The sequence below is a fragment of the Gasterosteus aculeatus genome, chromosome 12, assembly GCF_964276395.1.
Source record: "Gasterosteus aculeatus chromosome 12, fGasAcu3.hap1.1, whole genome shotgun sequence".
Taxonomy (NCBI): domain Eukaryota; kingdom Metazoa; phylum Chordata; class Actinopteri; order Perciformes; family Gasterosteidae; genus Gasterosteus; species Gasterosteus aculeatus.
Genome location: NC_135700.1, coordinates 21,226,723 through 21,249,361, shown reverse-complemented (window position 1 = coordinate 21,249,361; position 22,639 = coordinate 21,226,723). Strand labels below are relative to the sequence as shown.

Below are 22,639 nucleotides of genomic sequence, written 5' to 3'. Positions count from 1 at the left end.
ACTGTGGTATGTGTTTTACTACATGGTATTTATGTATTGTGGTCTTACGATCGGGGTACATTTTAGTGGTGTGGCATAGTTTAAAATAAAACAGTTCCGTGCTTTCTCTGTCAGGAGAATAAGGTCAACGTGGCATGTTTTTTTCTTCTATTTATTATTATAATTTCGTAATGGGTTTTGGTTTGGGGGGAAATATTATAAGTCTCTTGGCCAATCACCACCGCGGAGCAGAAGGTGGCGGTAATACACCGGTAGGCTGACTGCAGACCGCCTTTAAACCAGACGAAGAAGAAGACGAGGAAGGAGAAGCGGAAGAAGAAGAAGAAGCACCCGGAAGCACGCTCCGTCGGCTGGTGCGACATCCCCTCTGTTGTGTCTGTGTACGCAGGCTGTCAGAGGAGGACTCGGGCTCGTCGGTTCGAGGGACACTTCCGCTCGTTTGTCCGGCATGTGACGGTAGATATCAAAGATATAAAGTCGCCATGCAGATCCTCACTCCTCACGTTTACTGGGCTCAGCGGCACGCGGAGATCTACCTGCGGGTGGATCTGAGCGACGCGAAGGTACGACGAGTCCACATCGCGGACACGCACGCGCTCACGCACATTGCGTTCACGTATTTAATGCGTTTGAATGTATCTGAGCTATATTATATAAACGCACTAGGTGTAAAGAACGTTTTAAGTTGAATGCTCTCCGGTGATGCGCCGTTAACCGTCGGCTAGCTCGAGCGACTGCGTCCACTTAGTGAGGCTACAACGTGGCGGATAACTACCGTGTCTTACAATATAATTAATGACACTTTAACAGTGTATTTTGTGTCATGCTTTCTTTTGTGTGCGCCAGTTAAAATTATCATTATTTGAGTTGGGTGGGTAATGACGTCAGCTCACCTGACTCTGCAACTGCTGTGTGGGTTCCATTAGTAACATGGACTACGGTTTCTCCTGCAACCCTCGGCCTGCATCTGTTGGATAAATGTCCTATGAAAGATGCATGACTTTTAATGGTTGTCCTGGATCCGGTTGAGCCACTCAGCAGAATTGTTTAATGATGTATGCCTTGCATGTTTTGCATTCTGGGCCCATGTACCAAGGAGGGAAGACTGAACAACAAGAAAGTTCTCTCCGTTTAATGCAATACAATTTAGTAGCACCAAGTTAAAGCCCCTAAATTGCAGTAGAGCTTAACCAAAATATATAAGTGATCGTGCACCTTTTTCCAAAACCAAACCAACTATCCCTCTAACTAGTGTCTTGTAAGAAACTCACAAGATATCAATCGGTTGATAAAACAAGTCCCGGACAAATTGACCATTTACTCCTTTCTGAGGAACATTTTCTTAAAACGGATGTGATCAGCTGTTTAAGAAAATCCCTTTTGTCTTTTTCAGAATCTCGACATCAGCTTGCAAGAAAACAACACACTTCAGTTTAGAGGTTGGTATTTTGTATTTGTGCACAAAAAGAGCGAAAAGATTCAAGAGAAATTGATAGATGACATGAGAGTGAACTGCTGTAACACACTCCACAGATTTAGCCATTATTGGTGACGTCTGTTATGATTCAAATTACACATTTTAAAGCCTAATGTTGTTATAAAATAAAGGTTGCAATCTTCTTCCACAGCACAGGGCCATGGAGCCAAAGGAGAGAATGAATACGAGTTCAGTTTGGAGTTCTTCGAAGCGGTTAGACCTGAGGTATTGATCCGTTATCCATGTAGAACTAACGAGGCAAATCAGTCGTTATTTTGAAATCTATTGTTTTCGCTGCGTTGGAATATCATTTAGATAAAACTCAAGTGTGAGAAGAGGGATGTTTGGCACACTTGTAGTTTCCTTTTCCATTGTGTCTTATTCTGTTGTTAGTGTGAATTTGTATGATGGGTGCAAATGTCATTCTATGTGTGGACCTTCCATCAATACTGGAAATAAATATTACAAATAAATTAATGGCATTACCTGAATATTTGTTTAGTTGAAATATTCTAGGAATACAATATTAGATTTACTCTATTTTTCTCCTGCGGCTCCGATGATAACTGTAAAGGTGTTAATGAATGACGAAGGTCGTTTGTCACGCGGCTGATTACAGCCAGTAATGACTTATAAAGCAGAGGTGAACTTTAATCAGGGGGGAAAAAAGCCTTCTTGCTGGAGAGAGGCTTGATCGGCTGGTACGCCGCAGCCTGGAATATTCAGTTTATTATGAATTAATTGATTCTGGGACAAAGCTGCAGAGGATCATTTCATCACTTAATGCAAATTATTGGCATTCCGTCAGTGTACTTGCAGTGTGAGTCACATTCGGCTTGTTTTCTTCCCAGATACACAAGAACCAACTCTGTGACTCCAAATAGCTACTCGCATTATGTCATCGTCTCCTGTGTGTCTCGGCTAAGAAGGTGCCCCTAATTCTTCTTTTTCAGATCAAGCACAAGTCCACCCAGCGTCAGGTGGACATTAAGATAAAGAAGCAGGAGGAGCGCTGGTGGGACCGGCTCACACTGCAGGGCAAGAAGCCTCTGTTTTTGGCCCCGGACTTTGACCGCTGGCTGGACGAGTCCGACGCAGAGATGGAGCTTCAAGCGAAGGTATGAACACATGAGGGAAAAGTCCACTTTGATGGGAAAGTTAAATGGGATCTATCAAGGAAAATATTAATTTGTTACATTAACATATTTTATATATTTATTATTATTATTATTCTGTTGAAATAAATTGTTCATCCAAAATAAATAAACTGTAATTATTATTATAACGGGGAGTACGATTAGTCTTTGACAGCACTGGAAATGTTTAATGCGCATTTTGATGTTGATTTAGAATTCTAATATCAAAGTTATGAATGAAGCTTCAAACTTTTGTTTATCTCGCAAAACAGCAGATTCTTATATTTTCTTTCATATCTGGATTTCTTTTTGTGCATTTGTAGTTAAAATTAATCTTCAACAAAAACGCCATAATGTGTAGCTGTTCACATTGTGGATACATCTTGTATGTCTTTGGAAATTTCAGTAGCTTAATGATGCACCTTTTTTATTTTTAAAATAACTCGACAAATCATCAATGAACTTCTCTGGATTTAACAAAAAAATATAGGTCATTATCCAAAATCCCTATAATAAAATAATTGAGGATGCCAATTAATACCAAACAACAATGTATATCATATTGATTATTGCAGAGAGATTATCATGGTGTGATTTTTCATTCAGGAGGAGAAAATAAACAAGATAAATGTGGAGTCGAGAGTCCGTAAAGACCGTGAGTATCACTGAGCTCTCCACCTGCAGACATCATGCTGTGCCACGTTAACCGGTTAATGTGAGTTATTCCCCCTGCGTCCTCAGCTTACCTCGGGCTGAAGAAAGGGTACTTGTTCATGTACAACCTCGTGCAATTCTTGGGCTTTTCCTGGATCTTTGTGAACATGACGGTCCGACTCTTCATTCTCGGACAAGGTTTGTAAAAGTTTTAATTAAAAAAAGGTGACTGTCCTTTTTATAAAGTGAAATGTAATTCTACGTTATCTACCAAAAAGTAATATTTCCAGAAATCAAAAGGTCTAGTTTTTTCACTTATCTGCTCACTGACAATGATTTAAGTGTCAGTATTCTTAGTTGTCTTAATGTCTGTTTTCTTCACTACATCACACTGAATAGTGTGAAAGTGAACGATTGAGTGAAAACAGGTAAGACTGTAGAGGGACGAACCAAATAAAGAACACGAAAACGGGGATAAAACAAACAATTGGGCTCCCTAATAGCTTTTGAATTTTATGGCCGAAATTAAATTTCTAAATGAAATAATTTGCAATGTTGGTGATTATTGAATACTAAAAACATAATTAGCAGCAGTAATATAAAAAGAGAACACGAGGTCCAGAAACCCATGAGAGCTGTGTATGTGTTTTGTTTGCCAGGATCTATTCATAGACGAGCTCATTTGAATTGAAACAGGAACACGACTATTCAGGAGGGATTTGTTTTGTAAATCATGAGGACTGTGGATGTCGCCTCATCCAGTGGGCTGTTTAATTATGTCTTGTTTGTCTCTCTCGCCCTCCACAGATTCGTTCTACGATACCTTCCACACTACAGCCGACATGATGTATTTCTGTCAGATGATGGCCGTGCTGGAGGTCATTAATCCCTTGCTGGGTCTGGTTAAGACTGGATTCTTTCCTGCCATGATACAGGTAATGCAGCCTCATTTTTTTGCGAAACCCAAGCAAAACCTTCAACCTTGTGTTCATCAAAAAATGAAGCGTATTTAGTGTAAATAGTGAAAAATTAAAAAAAAGGAGGTATCACATATTACTGGTCCCATCGCTACTAGTATTTGGACCCCTCGATATTAAGGCCGGGGGGCAAATTTAGTCATTTTTCTTCTATAATGAGGATGAAAAATGTTCCATTTGGATCCACTGCCAGCATTACTGCTGCATCATGTGATGCATTTTTCCTGCTTTTCCTGCACAAAAATGATAATTAAAAGCCATTTCTGTGCTGTTGCCAATCATTGATAAATCCCAGAATTGCTTCTAGAATACGGAAAAGGTTTCACTTTCGTGTGCACTGAGATCTGACCCTGTGTGACCTGAGACCTCTCGTTGGGCCTCGCAGGTGGCGGGGAGGAACGTCATCCTGTTTGTCATCTTTGGCAGTCTGGAGGAGATGCAGAACAAACCCGTCGTCTTCTTCGTGTTCTACCTGTGGAGCACCATAGAGATCTTCAGGTCCGCTCCCGTCCTCTTCCTCCCTCCCACCGGTGAAGGCTGTCGCCTGCCGTAACCGTCAGCTCTTCCGTCTCTCCGTCAGGTACCCGTTCTACATGCTGGCGTGCATCAGCACTGAGTGGAAGGTGTTGACGTGGCTGAGATACAGCCTCTGGATCCCGCTGTACCCGCTGGGGGTTGTGGCTGAAGGTAAGGGACAGTTTAGTGGTCAAAACAGTGTCCTACAGGGGATGAAAATGTGTCAAAAACTACCAGAAAATTGTATGTTAATGTTGTTTTCCACTTTCTGAGAGTTCTCACCAGAAGTACCAAATATTTATTCATGTTCAGAATATGAGCCTTTATATGCACGTTTGTTTACAAGTTACTGTTGTCATTAAAGCATTTATCTATGCTAAATGCACGGGGGATATTTTTTCACATCCTGAATGATTTAAAAACAACCCTGATTTTCTTTGCAGCAATTTTTCCCACTTTCATATTCCAGAATGGGAAATAAAAAATATAAATATATAAATAATTGATTGAGGTCAAGACTGAAGTCAGTACAAAGATGCAACTCATAATAATGGTGGTTTTAATTTATTTGGGTTTCACAAATTAGTATCGACTTTTAAGAGAAAAGTTTAACTAAAAAGCCCCCAGGTGTCCTTAGTTGGGGCACAAATGTTAAAGAGAAGTGAAGTGATGTGGTCACAGATGTTGTCTGTGTTTCCAGCTGTGGCCGTGATCCAGTCGCTGCCCATCTTTGATGAGACGCGTCTGTTCAGCTTCCCCCTCCCGGCGCTCCTGGGACACTCTTTAAGCTTCTCCTACACTCTGCAGCTATACCTGGTCCTCATGTTCCTGGGTGAGACTTCCTTTCACCCCCACTCGTGTCCTCCCCTCCCCCCCATTCAAACATGGGCTCATGCCCGCTGGCCATGTTCCTAAATACTTCAGGGACTCAATCTCATATTGTTTTAGGACACGCTGATTTGAAAGATTAACAGAGACGTGATGGGTCACTCTGATGGACTCTTATGTAGGAAAAGGCATAAATCTGCTTTGGAAAATCTATTGAGGTCTTAGCGTGTTAAGTCAAAGAGAGAGAAATGGATGTGTCCGCGTGTATTTACGATACCGTGATTAGATCACACTGCAAAACGTGGCTTGAGATCATCAGATCATCAACCATATACTGACCGTTTCTTCTCCTCCCCAGGACTCTTCATCAACTTCCGCCACCTGTACAAGCAGAGGAAGAGACGATACCGCTCGAGGAAAAGGAAAGTCCAGTAAACAGTCAGTTTATTTCGAAAACCCTCTGAACTACCGTCCACTTAAAGATTAAGCTGCTGTCTCTTTTTTTTCTGTCATAGCCTTTCCTCATTTCACTATTACTGCGTTTATTCTACTTTCAATGCTCATATTGAAAGTAGAATAAACTTTTCTTCTGCATACGCCATCTAAGGTTTTGTTATAATGGAGATCATTTGTTGATTTTTCTTTTCTCTTTCTTGCTGTTGATTTTTGTTGTTGTTGGGGGGCTAAAGTGTTTTGTTTATGATCGTGCCAGCAGGCCGCTGTTAGTGATCCACGCGTTCTTTTAACTTGAGTGACATCATTCACCTGCGTAACTAAGTTTCACAAAGCGCCCTGATGACTGGAAGTGCATTTTTGTTATATTGTTGCTGCACGCTAACGTGATTGAAAGCCATTTGATACTCTCTCTGCGGTGTATTCTGTGAATTTAGAATAAACTGCATTATTTTGAATGCGAGAAACAAAGCTAGTTCATCTCCCGGATGTCGGAGATCCTCGCCTGTTTTCTTCTTCAAGGGTTTATTGTGGAAAAACTGCGTGAATTTTTCTAATGTTGGGTCGTACTTTATTCAGATTCCTCACGAGAGTTCGGAACTTGTTCCTGCTTGTGACCGTGTGCTGTGAACATTAGCAAGGACAGAAATCCCTGTAGGAGGAAATATATATTTATTTATTTTCCTGAAACAACTCACAACCCTTCTTTTGGCATTTTTATATTATTATTATCTGACCATTAAACCACATTTAGGAGTGATTTTAATTTCCAAAACATCTTGTGATCATATTTAATTTTTTAGATTTCATGAGCTGATTTTATCTACTCCTGATGATTAACTTTAAGTCTTTAATATGTTCTTTAATAACAAATTGTGTGTACATTTTATGCATCTTCTGTTTGATGGTTTGTTCTATTTGGAGCCCACATGTCCCAACTTAATGGTTCCAGATTTTTATGAATTCCAAGTACTTGTTTACTTTGATTTAATATTCATAGAATGTCCTCTGAATTGAAGTGCTTTGTTTTTGTTTTTTGTTTTCCTAGCTGTTCACTCATGAGCCTTTTGTCTGTTTTGTATTTATTTGTGTTTACTGAAGTTTTTTTCTGTAATTTATTTTTTAATATATAAGTTTGGGAATGATATATACAGCTTGATTTTGACATTTGATTACATTTCAACTTGATTGTAAGTCACAGTCTGGGTTTCCTGGCAAAATAAACGTTGGCGTTTCTGTTTTGGAGTTGCGGTGTCTCGTTTTTTTTCTTCTCACAATTCCTGTTGTCAAAAGGTGGAGATTTAATTTATTTTGGGGGCTTTTGCCTTTTGATTAGGTAGTGAGTGGAGTGCACGCATTAAAAACTGCTGGGTTATGACATGTTCTACCCATTATGGGTTATTTATAGGGGATTTGGGTTATTTTTGTGCAACTCATGCGCAGAGTCAAAATTCATCAAGTCAGTTCAACTAAAAAGTTGGGTGTACTTATACCACTTATACTAATACCAAGTTCAGTGGTGATCTTATAAATACAATTGTAATAGTGTGAGCAACACAGATTTTGCAGTTGACTCAACTGTATAGCTGTGTGGCCCCTGCAAAAGCGCGTAGGTAACCCCACACAGCCACCAACCTCTGACCCCACAGTGACACAAGAACACTCCATTTTGGATCAGGAGTTGCCACGGTAAGAACTTTTATCCTGCTTCATCAAAATGTTTGTTAAATAAAATCTTCAAAAGGAAACTTGATAAATCCTACACATGGTATACCTTGCTGCAGTAGTATTTTTAAGTGACTTAAAGCTATTGTTTACGGCAAAGTTTGGCTATTAGTAGTAAGCTAATGTTAGTTAGCTTAAAATAGCTAGCGTTAAATAATATAATATTAATAAATAAAATAAATAATTTCTCAAGTAACTTGAGTAAATCATGACAACCCATTTGCTGATTATAGCGCATGGCTATAAACTTAATTCAATGATGTTAGCGTCCTTTACTGGACTTTATAAAAGTCATTTTAACAGTACATTTTAGTTTAACACCATTAAACCACCTGAAAACAATATATTATCATTTTTATCAATATTTTTTTATTGAACGTTAGCTAAATAATGCACTATCTAGGAAACAGTGCTGTGACACTTTTCAGACATCTGTTAGGAGCTAACGTTAATAGAGGGAGGAGGAGAGTCATTGGCGGGAAACGCTTTTTGTTAACCCGCGCGCCTGTAATCTTGTGCTTGAGCACGTGCTTTTCTGGCGCTATCGGCGGTTTTACTACGGTAATTATAAACCGATCACGCAACGCATGTTTTAATTAAGATAACTTGACGTGTATTTCTGTAATTTGCTGTTGTACCACTTTTGACGCGGAACAGAAATTCAATAAATGCCAGTTTTATACAGAAGGTTTTGTCAGCACACAAGACGTTTCTGTTTTAATAATGGCGGTAATGGTAACGGAAATGTGAGACTTAAAAGGATGTAGTTAGCAGACCAATCGCAGCCTTGCGGGCTAAGCCTAGAAAAATGGGTCGACGCACGCAAGGAGGGGTGAAATGGCAGCAAGCCACACGCAAGGGGCTCTTGCGTGTCCTTGCGTCTCTCTGAAAACGCAGAAGCATAAACTAGGCTTAAAGGTTTGTTTTGGAACAAGGCGAACGCGGTGATCATCCACCGTACGTACACATACTCATTGCTATTGTGGCCAGTAAATCCCTCTAAATCCTTCACACGGCTCCTTTTTCCAATTCGACCTTTGACATGAAATGCGTTGTCACACGCTGACCAACAACGTGTGTTTTGTACACACGTTCAGTCCTAACTGAGATCACCACATGAGCAAACCTCTCCAGCGGAACCAAAATAAAATCTAATGTTCCCCCCACGCCCCAAAAAAGAGCAACCCCCCCGGCTGCGAGCATCTAACTGTTCTACAGGCAACGCGCTCAGAGCCGTGCACGAGGTCTCCACTCACCGTATCGATACAGTGCGTGCGCGCGTGTGCGCGCTTGTGAAAGGGAAGGGGCGGTGTTCGGCTTCTAATCCTCTTAGCGGCATTATGCTGAGCTCCGTTCCAGCCCTGACATGCGCTGCGCCCTTGTAGCTCCCCAAGTCCCGCAGTCAGCATCTCCGCGCCCGTTACGCACAGCTGGAGCGACCCTGTGTGTCGGAGGGGAGGGGAGGGGAGGGGGGGGGGGCGAGGGTTCGGGCAGCCGGCGCTACAGGTAAGCAGCAGCACCTCTCACTGCACACAGCTGGTTTCTATGTTATCTCTTTCTTGGTATTTGGGTTTTTTATAGGGGGGTGATCCATTATCTGTGCTGGGCTCGTTTAATCGCCCCTTCAGCCTCAGCACATCCTTTTTGATTGCATATGTGACAGGTTGGTTCACAGGGAGACCTGGATAACGTGCAGGGTTCATTCATGGCTCAGTGGTGTTTTTCCTGCTCGATCTCATCTCATCATGTCGCTGCGCCGCCTTTTTCTTTAAATTATCAGAGGCTATTTCCCATTTGATGCCTCATTGTGAGCCAAGTGCGTTTGGTCCATTTCAACGCGTCTTCAATACACTCCTGTTTTGTGAGCAGCCAAAGCCTGTGTGATTATGTAGCCATGGTAACGGGTGGCTGTCTGCCTCCCCCATCATAGACACACACGCACATCTCTTCAGTAGATCTGCACACATGTGAGCAAAGTTGACATTATTTTAACATGTGCATGAGGATGTGATGTCATCTCTTTTTTTTCAGTCCTCCCACAGGTCAAAGCTGCCCGCTGTAAAAGATGAAACACACTCTGCGTGTGTGCGTGTGTCTCTCCTCCCTGTCGGCGGCGTCTCCTCGCCACATAACGGAGCTGGAACCATCGAGGAACGGTAATGCATCTGACTTAACTTCCTGCTTGGAGTCGAGACCACCGGGGCAATGAAGGTGCACTCGCCTCCGAGGAGGAGACTCAAGCGCGGTCGCGTCCTCCTCCTCGTGTCAGGTGCGCTGATGTGTCTCGTCTACGCGCTGACTCTTAAGGCAGAGCTGTCCGAGCCACGGGCCTCCCCCCGGACAGGTGACGCGCTCGTCGATGATGTCATGGAGGTCAACGTTCGGGAGGTGACGGCGTCCAACGAGACAGTCGAGGAGGCGGTTGTCTCTACCGAGAGCAGCACGCCTCCTCCGGTGATGATCGTTAACAGGACAGACATAGAACAGTGTATCTACGTAGAACCTCAGCCCCCCAAACCTCCTCCAACTTCCCCACCACCGACCACGGCGGCCACTCCTCCCTCCCCACCCCAGCCACCCCACAGGAAGGGCGATTACCCCGAGGACCTCTTCTCAGTGGAGCAGCGACAGCAGGGCTGGGTGGCCCTGCACCTCCTGGGCATGGTCTACATGTTTGTCGCCCTGGCCATCGTCTGTGACGAGTTCTTTGTTCCCGGGCTGGAGGTCATCACCGTCAAGCTGGATATCTCCGACGACGTGGCCGGGGCCACCTTCATGGCAGCCGGAGGCTCCGCCCCGGAGCTCTTCACCTCCCTGATTGGCGTCTTCATCTCCCACAGCAACGTGGGCATCGGCACCATCGTGGGCTCGGCCGTCTTCAACATCCTGTTTGTGATCGGCATGTGCGCCATCTTCTCCCGGGAGATGCTGCACCTGACCTGGTGGCCGCTCTTCAGGGACGTTTCCTTCTACATCCTGGACCTCATCATGCTCATTGTCTTCTTCCTGGACAACGTGATCCTGTGGTGGGAGAGCTTGGTGCTGCTACTGGGCTACATCAGCTACGTGAGCTTCATGAAGTTCAACAGTCAGATCGAGCACGTGGTCAAGACCCAGATCAACAGGCACATGAGCATCGTCAAGGTGTGGACCGGGGAGGAGGCGGAGAAGGTCAGTTGTTGATGGGAGGGGGGAGAGTGGCTGGAAGATGGATGTCATGCAATTCACATTGACATTCCTCCGCCTGTCCATCAAAGCTGTCCCATCATGTAGATGATTGAGCAATTCTCCAGTCGACATTGGCAGCTCTAAATAACAATAATAATTACAGCCACAATTCGGTCCCTTCATTTCTAACATCCAATACGTCTAATTCATGATGAAATGGAAATAATTTAGTGGAAACAGCAATGTAACGGTCGTTTCTGATCAGATGTTCCTTCAGTTGGTTAAAAGAGACTTGATTGGTCCATCAGAAGAAACAAATGACAATCATAAACAGACATGTAAGTTCTTTGAAAAGCAGAAGTGCCCTAAAAAAATATGTTTTTTGGATAAAACAAGGAAATTGAGTAAATAAACTTGGGCTCTAGGCTTATCATTAATTTTCTAGGGTTTCCAGTACAATCAAAGAACTTGTGTATGAGGAAAAATGTTTATTTGTTGCCGTTTACATCAACATCGCACAGAATACTTTCCTTAACATGAGACATAACTGCATTTGGAAGTATTGAATGAAAACTATTTTGCTGCTCCGATAAAAAGACCAGCAACCAACTAAAACAAAAGATGCAGACAACAGAAATGCAGATGTGACTTCCATCCGTATACAGAATGTTTTTCACCCTTTCATCTCCTCGCAGTTGGGACTGCTGCCCGCTCACATGCAATGAAAGGGGCACACAGTGATTTGTGGGTCTGAGCAGGTGATCCTTTGATGATGCTGAATAGAAAGGACTCCAGGTGTCACTGCAATGAAGTGATTGTCTCCGCCCCACAGCCCCGAAATACCAGTGTGCACGGAGGTTATTTCATTTAGAACGAAAAGCAAACGGAGGAATATCGTACTTCCGGAGGGCGGCTTTCTGCAGGATGCCTGAAGACTAAACGGCCTCCTGCGGCTCCCCGGAAAGCAGCGGATGTCTGAGCCCCGTAATTAACATGCAGAGCGACGTTCAAGCGTTTTCAAGTGTCTGCAGCACATTCTTCAATTAGCCCGAAGCGCGTCTGCAGTCAGTACGTGCTCCCTCAGTCATCACACTGGACGTGGGGACGCGTGCTGCCACATTAATGGGTCGGTATCACTGGCGTCTCCTCTTCCAGGAATCCTTGTATATATCTGCATAGTGCAACACTCTGTGTTCAGGGAAGGATACCTGTCGTGCCTGTACTGACTATATTGCAGGAATAAAACAGACTAGATCAGCTACAACCGCTTTATGCACTGCTTTGATTATTTGCCGTTTCATGCCAATGAAAAGTTCCGTGTTTACCTGCAGAGCTCGCTCGAAGCGTTCAATGCTGGTACTGTAAAACTTTCAGTTTCAATCACTGAATGAAGCCTGCCACATGTGGGACAAGAATCGCGACCTTAAATTACTTGAACAAACAAGCACTCGGCATGTGTTTATTGTCGTCGTTCATTAAGCGAATATTTTAGTCATTTTTGAGCAATTTTGACAGCCCTAATGTTGAAATCTGTTAAAATGTACCCTGTTGATTGCAACAATGTGATGTGCATAATGGTTTGCCCATTCAATGGCAATATGTTGTATTTGGTTCAATGCTTTGGGGTCGTTTCCAGAAGGATCACATATCTTCTGGAATAACACCTGACACGTATCACATCCCGGCACTGTGACGGCCTCCTGTTTCAGCAAGTCTGCCAGCAGTCAAACATGTTTGATTATTGGAAAATTAAAATCAGAACAACTGAATGTTTGATGCAGAATTGTTTGAAAAGTTCATTTTTGTCACTAAAACCAACACATTCATGCACATGTTTAATTACTGAGGTGCAGCTAACTGATTAAATTGTCACTGAATTTACAGGCGAGTGAAGCTCCACCGGCTCCTCCACCAGCTCCTCCTCATGCTGCTGCTCCACCTCCTCCTGCTGCACCGAAAACTGAAGATGAATCCAAACGAGAACCTGAACCACCTCCGAGTTCCCCTCAATGCAACAAACCAACAGTGGATCCTCAGGATGAAAAAGCAACACTGCAGGTACGGAAGACTGTCGATGTGGACTGAAGTCAGATTGACATTCTTCTTTTCGGTCATTTATTGAATAGACTTCAGTGTTGGAGCTTCCAATGTATTGCACCGTATTTTCAGTAAATTACCCTCTCATCATCTTGATGACTTAATTATCATTCTACCTGAGAGTCTTACCCATTTGGACCAAGGGTGTCTCGTAGGTTTGCTAAGCGCTACTAAAGTATAGTTCAGTAGAGTTGCAGAGTAAAGTTGCAATCACAGCGCGAGATGCAACTAAATTCTACCCGCTGCTCCTTTTAATCCAAAAAGATATTGCTGGCCTTCAAAACTTCTCATTGCGTGCAAGTGACGGCCGCCGTGTGCTTTGTGACTCGGTCTGTAGGTGCGTCCCGTCCTGCAGCGAGGCGGCAGCACGGCCTCCCTCCACAACACCTCGCTGAGGAGCACCATCTTCCAGCTGATGATCCACACGCTGGACCCTCTGGGAGAAGGTAACAACCGGGGGCCATTTTCAGGCTGTTGGTTGAGCAGCTTTTGAGGAGTTTATGCAACCCTTTTTCGTGCGTTTGATCCTTGAACTTCCAGTAATCAGTCTTACGTTGAAGGAAAAACTGTTCACTATGGTCTGCTGCCGTGAAATTAAGAAGAACATGCCCTTTAAAGTTAAGAATAAGGGAAAAAGAAACCTCACTAATTGTAAATAAATATAACGCTTCACTTTTATTGAATATTACTTCTTTGTAAATTGCACCTTTCTGAACTTTATTTCTGCACTACACATAATAATATCCCAGTGCACACTGTGGGCTTCAGATAATAATTCCATTGTCAATAATATAATCCCTGAGATGATTGCAGAACATCTGAGCGAGTGAACATCTGCTTAAAAAACGAGTGAGGCTGTTATTGTCGATGGACTAGATGTTCCAGGATGCAGAGCCTCAGCTCTGTCCTGATCTGTCCTGTACCTTCCTGTACGTCACGGCAGGGTGCTGAACCACGGCGACCTTCAGCCCGTCCTCTAACCCCCACCCGCCCCTCCTTCCCCCTCTCCTCTTCCGTTTGCTCGCACACCACTCGGCCACCACTGATCCTTAATAAGCTTTTCGATACAGGCTAATAAAAGCTGGATATAAGAGCCAGCGTGCTCACAGACCAAGCTCCTTATCTCTGTGGAGCCCGAGTAGAGGGGTAAAACTAACCGTAGCCCATATCATCAGAAACCCGTCCTTGTTTTAGTTCTCTGTACGGTCAACAAAAACAAGGACAAAATACTCACACGTTGTCGTCCCTTGTTTGTCACTCAAGGTGAAAAATACTCTTTCCCTTTTTAGAAAGCAGCTGACAAAATCCATCTACAAAAGTCAGATTTAAATGGTTTTCACTTAAATTATTTGTATTGATTAATTGAACTGATGAATGAAAAGGTATGAAATAGGCAATTACAAGCAAATAACCTAAATATATTGACAACAAATACAAATTATTAGTCAGCTGGAAGAAAACAGAAAAACTAAAATATCAGCAATTTTTGTTTTCCCGTTTCACAAATGTCAGTCACAAATATAAGTCACTTTTCACATCCTGTCATAAACACAGCAGAGACAACACCTCAGATGACACTAAGAAAATGTTTGTGTCGGAAGACGGGCGACTGCTGTCCGTTTGAGTGGACGCAGGCTGCCGTCACATAAAAAACAAGCGAGCTAAAAGAAGTTGAGAGCGTCGCTGTGGGTTTCCATCCTTAGAGTCCCGCCTCAGAGGCGCCGTGAAAGCCCCCGGCCCGAGGAAGGCGAGGAGAGGTAAGGGCGGCGACCAGTCGCCCCTCGCCGCCGTCTCCTGTGACGTGTCTTGTTGTGATTGTGGTCAGTGAGGACGTTCGGTGACTCAAACCAAAGACGGCGGCGAGGAAACGAACGGAAAAGTGATCATTCATTACGGCGTTGTAACGTGAAACCGTTTGTCTCGTTTAACTTTGTGAAAACTCGTTGCATGTGAAGTAAGTGTAAGTGTCACATCCACGGCAGAGAGGATGGTCAGAGTTTAGTCTGACGTGTGTCTCTGCCAATCAGAGACCTCCTTTAATGGTGACGTCAGAGGGGAGAGGTCAGCGCAGAGGCAAGGTGAGACGCGCGTGTGCCCCGTTGTGGTCGATGTGCTCGCTCCGGTCTGCTTCTGTCCCAGAAATGCTTCTCAACTGGTTTTGGATGTTGTTTTATTAGATATATGGTTGCATGTGTGTTTGTTTGCATGCAGTTGTGAATATCTCTGACCTTTTGTCACACACTGGCTGGAAAACTAAGATATAAATTAAATAATAATGACAATCAGAATCTGAGTAGTACTGATTTAGTCTGAGTGATTGTCTTTAACCATTTTTTGGAAAAGTTTGGGCAGTTTATTTAAAATACCATGACATTAATTGACTCCAGTCCTTACGTTTTGGGCTTTATGTCGATCTTTTTATAAATGGCCAGAGAGTGCTCGTACAGAGGTCAAAGGTCATGTGGACTTGGCTGCACATAATTACTCATGGATAAAGTGTCCTTGGACCAATATCAGAAATAATTCCTGTCGTATGTGAGCGTTTTTCTCCTGATTGCAGAAAAGAACCAAGTTAAGCTTCTGAACGCGCCGGTTTCGGGCAAATTACAGAGCGAGTCACATCAGCGGCACTGTGAAGGTGAGACGCATGTCAGAATCTGGCTTTACACTAATCCGACTGTTTGGTAAAAGCCAACAGACAGGAAGATCTGTATCAGTTTCATGAGATGAGCAGGGTATCTAATCAGGTATTAGCCTAGCTTAGCACAAAGACGGGTAGGAACTAGACTGATTTCAAGTTGTGTGGCGGCAGCGTGAAAGACTTTGTTGGCTAAATGAAGGATTTTCTGTACTGGAACCATTTGCTTCGCAGCAGCAGTTTTTGATTAGACTTTTTCTTTATTTAGAGGTTTGTACGCTGGAAGGGCAGCAGGTTGGTTTCTTATAGTTCATCAGAGATGGTTTTACGGGTTGAAGGAGGTCGTTCTCCACAATCAGCGCAGCCTCTCCACTCGGGGTTTGTGCGTCACAGCACCGGGGTGATGAGGTCCTTCACAGCAAAGTGGGGCATCGCCGAGAAACAATCAGCCCGGAGATGAACAAGCAGACAGTGTCTGTGCGCGAGAATCCCTCTTCCTCCATTACTGGAGCATGTTTATCTCCAAGCACTCAAGGCTGGAACAAAAAGCTCCTCCTGCTAGTCGAGTGCCACATCTTCAGAGGATTGTAAATTGTGCGCGTGGGCAGTTTTTGGAGGGAAAGGGTTGTGTTGTGGGGAGATGCAGTATAAATATAACATATGTAGCGATATCATTCTTGTGTGTTGCTTCTCTTACTTCAGATGAAGAGCCGAAGCCGACGGAGCCCCCCGGAGCCGCCGAGCCGTCCACCTCTCAGCCTCAGAGGGCAGAGAAGAGCGAGGCCGACCCGCCAGACGAGTCAAAGGTTCACACGCCGCAAAACAATGACCAGAACCATTGTTCACTCAGATCGGTTTTAAATTGAGATTATTATGCTTTTTATGCTGTAAAAGTGACAAATAACCACATCTGCCGTGAGTTTATTTATGTTAATTGCAACGTGAGACAAGTGGGAAATGCCTGTGTGTAGGTCACTGTAAATAACAAGTAATGTAAAAGTACCTTGAGTGCGCTTGTTGAGTAAATCCACGTTCTTCCACGTTTTTCGAGATATAACAAATAGAATCATTAAAATCTGCAATCATCCCTGAATTTACAACTGTGCTTTTCTGCAGTGAAGTTTTATTGTGAAAAAGGTCAAGAGTGCTCACACAGCAAGCGTACTATCGGGATTAAGGTCATTCATCAAATGTGGAGCACCGGTGTGCTTGCAGGTGGCAGTGGGGGGATCGGAGGGGGACGATAGCACCGACGAGGACAGCGCCGACGAGGACAGCGCCGAGTCCGAGTCCGATGGCGGTGATGGCGATGAGGGCGAAGGCGAGGAGCAGAGTGAACCGCTGTCTCTAAAGTGGCCGGACACGCGACACAAGCAGGCCACCTACCTGCTCCTGCTGCCCATCATGTTGCCGCTGTGGCTCACGCTGCCTGACGTCCGCAACCCGGTGAGAACACACAACTTCTTTTTATACTACGCTACGTCAATCTGGTAGGTTCTCTTTGCGACAGCTTTTCAAAATAAAGTTGATCATCCCCTTTCCCGTTCAGTGAAGACCTTGTATCTCTATAATGTTCCGTGTCTGTTTCTCTGAAGTCACTTCTTATCTTCCAGGAGTCCAGGCGTTATTTTCCCATGTCGTTCATCGGCTCCATCATGTGGATCGGGGTCTTCTCCTACTTGATGGTGTGGTGGGCTCATCAGGTCGGTCGTCATGGGGTCCCCGCTGAGAAGGTAATCGCCAACGGGCTCCTGAGGTATTTAATTGTGCTCTTGTTCTGAAGGTGGGGGAGACTATCGGTATCTCCGAGGAGATCATGGGCCTGACCATCCTGGCCGCCGGGACGTCGATTCCCGACCTGATCACCAGCGTGATCGTGGCCCGCAAAGGCCTGGGCGACATGGCCGTGTCCAGCTCGGTGGGCAGTAACATCTTCGACATCACCGTCGGGTGAGTTCCAGCTGGCTGGGTTTGGTTCTACTCTGATGCAGCAGCTTTTCCAAGTAGTACGACAGCAATGGGAAAATATCATCTGAACAGGAAGTCATTCAAAATTCTACTTGAGTACGATCAGCATTATGTTTCAAAAAGGTTTGTGTGTACATGTTTGCACTTATTAGTTAATCCTGATTTTTTCGACGCGTCAGCAGAAGCTAGTTTAGTCCAGCGGTTTCTGATCTAAAACCTCCAAAGGGTCATCGGATCAATCAGCTGTGTCTCGAGATAATTAATGTGGTGGATTTAGAGTTTGGACGCCCCAATCGGTCGGCATCACGTTGCAAGTAGATGTGGATATTAGACAGGATTTGACCCGTTAAGCTTCCTAACACCAGCTCTAAGAAGCTGACAAAACATAATGAAACTACTGCCGCCAAGATTGGAGTGGAGGCAAGTACGTCTTTGATTTGAGGAGTAAAACAAAGTAAAAGGAGAACCTGTTGTATTTCTGGGGTTTACGCTCCCCTCGTGTGGGTTGAAACGATGCTGCCGGTAGTAGTTCACACAGATTAACTGTGGTTTCAGTCTGCCCGTCCCGTGGCTCATCTACACTCTGCTTCACAACGGCGAGCCGGTCGGCGTCAGCTCCAACGGGCTGTTCTGCGCCATCGTGCTGCTCTTCCTCATGCTCCTCTTCGTCATCATCTCCATCGCCGCCTGCCGCTGGAAGATGAGCCGGAAGTTGGGCCTGACCATGTTCGCACTGTACTTCGTGTTCTTGGTGCTGAGCGTCATGCTGGAGGACCGCATCCTCATCTGCCCCGTTTCCATCTGACAACAAAAACAAAGAAACGACGAGCAGCGATGCCACCGGCAGCGTAGTTTTACATGGTTTGTGTAGTGCTCCTTGAGTTAGTTCTAACAATCCCACAATGCAATGTCCTGCTTCTTGTAGATGATTGTGTTCCACCGAGAGCTGCAACGTCTTCCAGTACCGTCGACCTGGATGAAAAGCACAAAGAAACCACTTCAACTGCATTTTGTGTCGTAGAGAAACGTCCGGGGGTGTTTTTATAAAGAGCACTTTCGCTTTTGCGGTTAGCCACAAGAAACCCCCCCAACTTATATTCTAGAAATGCAAGCAGCTCAGAAGACCACCACTATGGTTCCTGTTGAGTTTCCCTTCTAATATTTATTTAAATACACACCAGTAAAGGTTTTACACATTGGGCAGCACTTCAAGACTACTGGATGCAACTTCAGTTTTGTATGTTCAGTATTATCGCTAAAACGGTTCTGTATTCAACCAAACTGTCGTGTTTGTTCAGCGTGGAACAATTTGTGTGTCAAACATAACTGTGGTGGAGACAATGAAGTGTGTGTCAGACTGTCGTAGCTGTGACAAAAATAAGTTGTCAGATGTTACTGTCTTGTTAACTTGTCGGATTGAAGTCGATGCAAACATGTATAATTGATAGGAAAACTCAATATTTCAAATTGAAATTCCATGCTACAATAAATTATTTTTTTAACTGAACTAGAGCTTTGTGTCACATGTGCGTTGAATCCAATCTAGGTAAAAAAAACAAAACCATTTTTCTTCATAATTATGTCTCTTTATTAAGAGGATTATTCCGCATGATTTTACAATCCTCGTGGTGTTTTGAAGTTCATTCCAATAGTTGGCTGAGTGACTTGAAGGTTGGAAAGGCCACCGAAATCCTACCGGAGGAAGAAGAACATGAGACGTTGACACACATTAACAGGAATTAGTCATCACAGGTGTACTTGTTTTTTCATAAAGTCAACTTATTTATAATGATTAAATCAATATATGTTATGCTCCATCCTCTCATAAAAGGAACCTGGATTTACATTTCATTAACAAATACATATAGAACACACATGACCGGTTTGGTTTAAAAATATATTTTTGAGCAGATGTCCGAATTTGTCAATCTATCAATTCATGTATTATGTAAATGTGAACAAACATTCCTTCATTGACTCTTTGTTAATAATAAACAACAATACATCCTGTAGTATTTAATCCTTACGCTTTAAAGTGCAGAAATGTCGCTTAAGATATTTAAAGCAAAGCTCATTAGCTTTTCTGACTGAATGTTTTGCCCGGTCAAACTTTGAACCTTAATAACGTTGGCACTGTTAAATGTTATCAAAACAAGGTTTATTCTGGCCAGACATGACATGGGTTTTTAAAAATATTTTAAAGTAATCCTCTTTTTGTACGACATTTGTTTTTTAGTTGTATTAAAAACTAAACTTGGTTTTGCCAGTCGAAACAGAAATGTCAAAACCAGTCATTGTTATTACAGCAGAATGTGTTTACTCACCAGCATCTTGAGCATTTCCTTTGTGTCTGGATCCACTTCGATGAGCTCCTGATCCAGAGCAGAGATCTGAAGGACGAAAACCAAAAACAAATTAACCATCTGAAAAGTCTGTTACAAACATGTTTGATTAAACTTCCTCCACAACACCTGGAGAGTCAAAAAGGTTTCTGAGTGAATGTGTCACAGACCTCTGGGACGTAGTTGTCTCTCCTCTCTCTCTCCTCCTCCTGCAGCTTGATGGAGATTCCTCTGACCGGGCCGCGCTGGATGCGCTTCATCAGGTGTGTCACATACCTGAGGGACAAACAGCCAGACGTGGTCATTACTTCTATCTTCTCTATATATTGACTAGAACTACTTTATTCTTCCGGTAATCAATAAAAGAATATCTGGTTAAATATTACTTTTTTTTTCTTTATTAGTTACATTTTTCAATTTAAGTATTCAGCAACATGGGGCTAGAAGTATCCGAGTCCCTGAGACAAAGAATATGATGGGAAAACAACCGCATTGAACATGCAGATTTACACCACATTTTGCACCACCAACAATAAATCATCTGAGCCGAGTTCAAGTACATTACTCCACAAATCTGCTGAGGACAACCAAGTACAATGTGTTGCTCTCGCTCAGACACAAGTAAAAGTTATACAAATGTACTCGTTAAGAAACTAATACATCAAAACAGAGTCGGCAGCAGAGTTTTATTAAATAAAATATGGTTTCTCAATAAAAACACCCACTGCAAGGACAGCTATTAAAGTGGAGTGAACGGCTTAATGTAGAAAAATACAACCGTTGAATCCCCCGAGGCAATTTGCTGCCGTGCGCTCCCGTCCACCGACTGCAAACAACATCAACTCCTAAGGACTTAGTCTGAATTTGGCTTTGACACAAGAACGAGAGTGTGTGACACACAGCTATAAAACACAAACGTTAGGTTGCCCCCTAGAAGCTCCCCACCTGATGAAGATCGAGGACGAAAGCAGAGGGCAAAAAATAAAGAAGATGCATCACATTGACCGAGGGGAACAGGTTTGAGGAGCAATGCCACACTAGTGTGTTTTATAAAGCACGTCGGATGCATATTGCATTCAGCAGTATGTTCACGTAAAAGTAAACAAAAAACCCCTACAATTTAGAAGGCAACCCTCGTCAATTTCTATGCATCCTCTTGCAAAAGAAATGACAGATATGCCATCATGCAACTATTCTCTGTGGTCCCTGAACAGCGGTTTCATGCTGCTTCACATTGAGGTGTGTGTGTGTGTGTGTGTGTGTGTCTGAGCAAGTGAACACCAGCCAGCAGGAGGTCAAGCTTCTGCAGAAAACAACGAGGGTTACACACTGAAACAAAAGCAACACAATCTGCTTACCCTGCAATTTTGTTACGCAGAGGCTTGCTGGGGATGATGGCGATCTCCTCGCACACCCTCTTGTTGGTGTGGAAGTCATTGCCCAGACGCATGTAGTACTTCTCGATGATGACCCTGGAGGCCTTCTTGACGGTCTTGGTCCGGACTCGACCCTGAAGAGAAACGAAACGAGACTCTCAGAGACATTCAGTAGTGACAATCACCAGTTACGTTCCCTTTAGTAAGTTTGCGTAACTGGGGATGGTTTTAGCCAGAATTTCCCTGAGAAATAGCTGCAAACCCTGAGATGTGAAGTAGAATTCACATCAAGTCAGCTTTGAAGACAACTCGTTTGTGTTACACCACCGTCGTCACACACTGGAGACAACGGGCGATTCTTCTCTGAGCAACGGCAACAAAGTCGAGCAACAAGTAAAGCGTCGAGCTTATAAAACAGAAACTAAACAGCGGGTCATTGGCACGGAGACTTCTCCGTTAGCTCGTACGACCGTGACATTTAGCGCTTGTTTACGTGTATTTAACGCCGCCTGAAAGCACCCACTTCCGGCGTTAATAAACCTTTGGGCCGTTAGCGTGCGGACGGATACTTTTAACCGCTCGGCGGAGCGACACACAGTGAGGATTGAGGAGGATTGTGAGGACTCGGGAGGTGAAGCGATCGCTGCGTTACCCACCATGTTGACTCGGACCGGCGGAAAAGGGGCACCGGAAGTCGATACCGGAAGTTTAGAGTTTTCAGCTACTTTCCACCGAGCGGGCACGTGACGCGCGGCCAGCAGCGACGCCTAGCGGCGGGCGGTGGGAAGTGCACCAAGACATTTTATTTTAACGTAAAACAGTAAAACCAAAACACATTGGCTGACGTTACTACTTAAATTGTAAGCTTACAATATATTTGTTTATTACGGCTTTGTGTAATAACCTTGAAAAAGTAAAGCATATCGGTAAACACCAACTGGGAAATGTTCACTACACTTCGGAGTATAAAGTATCTTAAGTCAATCGGCCCTTAAGCTTAAAAATTGAAAACCTGAAATTTAATTCCATGTTTTGGGAAACGAGGTCCAATGATTGAAGGTCATTCATTAACTTGGATAGTGATATTTATCTTTTATTTCTATCAGTTTTCAGCCTGGGCTTCAGGTAACAGATGACTCTTATGTTTAAATATATATTGTATATCCTATACATATCCATATTTCCGTAATTTAAAGGGATGTTACCAATAACTTGCCTTGAGAGCAAATACCTCATTCTTGTCGAGCATTTGCTCTATTCACATTTTTGATGATGTATCATAAA

General features: G+C 43.6%; 3 protein-coding genes across 7 annotated transcripts; 2 read left to right on the top strand and 1 right to left on the bottom strand.

Annotated features, from left to right (window-relative positions):
- Positions 1-224: 224 nt before the first annotated feature.
- Positions 225-7,286, top strand: LOC120811006 (very-long-chain (3R)-3-hydroxyacyl-CoA dehydratase). Its single transcript, XM_040166080.2, has 11 exons — positions 225-563; positions 1,394-1,439; positions 1,629-1,702; positions 2,431-2,595; positions 3,220-3,268; positions 3,355-3,465; positions 4,075-4,202; positions 4,630-4,742; positions 4,825-4,931; positions 5,461-5,592; positions 5,947-7,286. Exons 1-11 carry the CDS (start codon positions 483-485, stop codon positions 6,021-6,023), a joined length of 1,083 nt encoding a protein of 360 aa, XP_040022014.2. The 5' UTR covers positions 225-482; the 3' UTR covers positions 6,024-7,286.
- A 1,671-nt stretch (positions 7,287-8,957) lies between these two features.
- On the top strand, positions 8,958-19,144 carry LOC120810963 (sodium/potassium/calcium exchanger 1). 4 transcript variants are annotated; one of them, XM_040166003.2, is made up of 12 exons: positions 8,964-9,272; positions 9,798-10,937; positions 12,819-12,992; positions 13,369-13,477; positions 14,735-14,788; positions 15,059-15,109; positions 15,592-15,669; positions 16,372-16,475; positions 16,885-17,115; positions 17,283-17,372; positions 17,453-17,619; positions 18,193-19,144. In XM_040166003.2, the coding sequence occupies exons 2-12, from the start codon at positions 9,972-9,974 to the stop codon at positions 18,440-18,442; spliced, it is 2,274 nt and encodes a 757-aa protein (XP_040021937.2). In that variant the 5' UTR covers positions 8,964-9,272; positions 9,798-9,971; the 3' UTR covers positions 18,443-19,144. The 4 variants fall into 4 exon arrangements, with proteins under 4 accessions (XP_040021971.2, XP_040021937.2, XP_040021947.2 ...); XM_040166013.2 differs by lacking the exon at positions 15,059-15,109; XM_040166031.2 differs by lacking the exons at positions 14,735-14,788; positions 15,059-15,109.
- Positions 19,145-19,201: 57 nt separating this feature from the next.
- Positions 19,202-22,111, bottom strand: LOC120811014 (small ribosomal subunit protein eS17). 2 transcript variants are annotated; one of them, XM_040166093.2, is made up of 5 exons: positions 22,012-22,111; positions 21,338-21,489; positions 20,150-20,255; positions 19,962-20,027; positions 19,202-19,329 (listed from the first exon to the last, which is right to left on the bottom strand). In XM_040166093.2, the coding sequence occupies exons 1-5, from the start codon at positions 22,012-22,014 to the stop codon at positions 19,252-19,254; spliced, it is 405 nt and encodes a 134-aa protein (XP_040022027.1). In that variant the 5' UTR covers positions 22,015-22,111; the 3' UTR covers positions 19,202-19,251. The 2 variants fall into 2 exon arrangements, with proteins under 2 accessions (XP_040022027.1, XP_077941869.1); XM_078085743.1 differs by having other exon boundaries at positions 21,618-22,022.
- Positions 22,112-22,639: the final 528 nt, after the last annotated feature.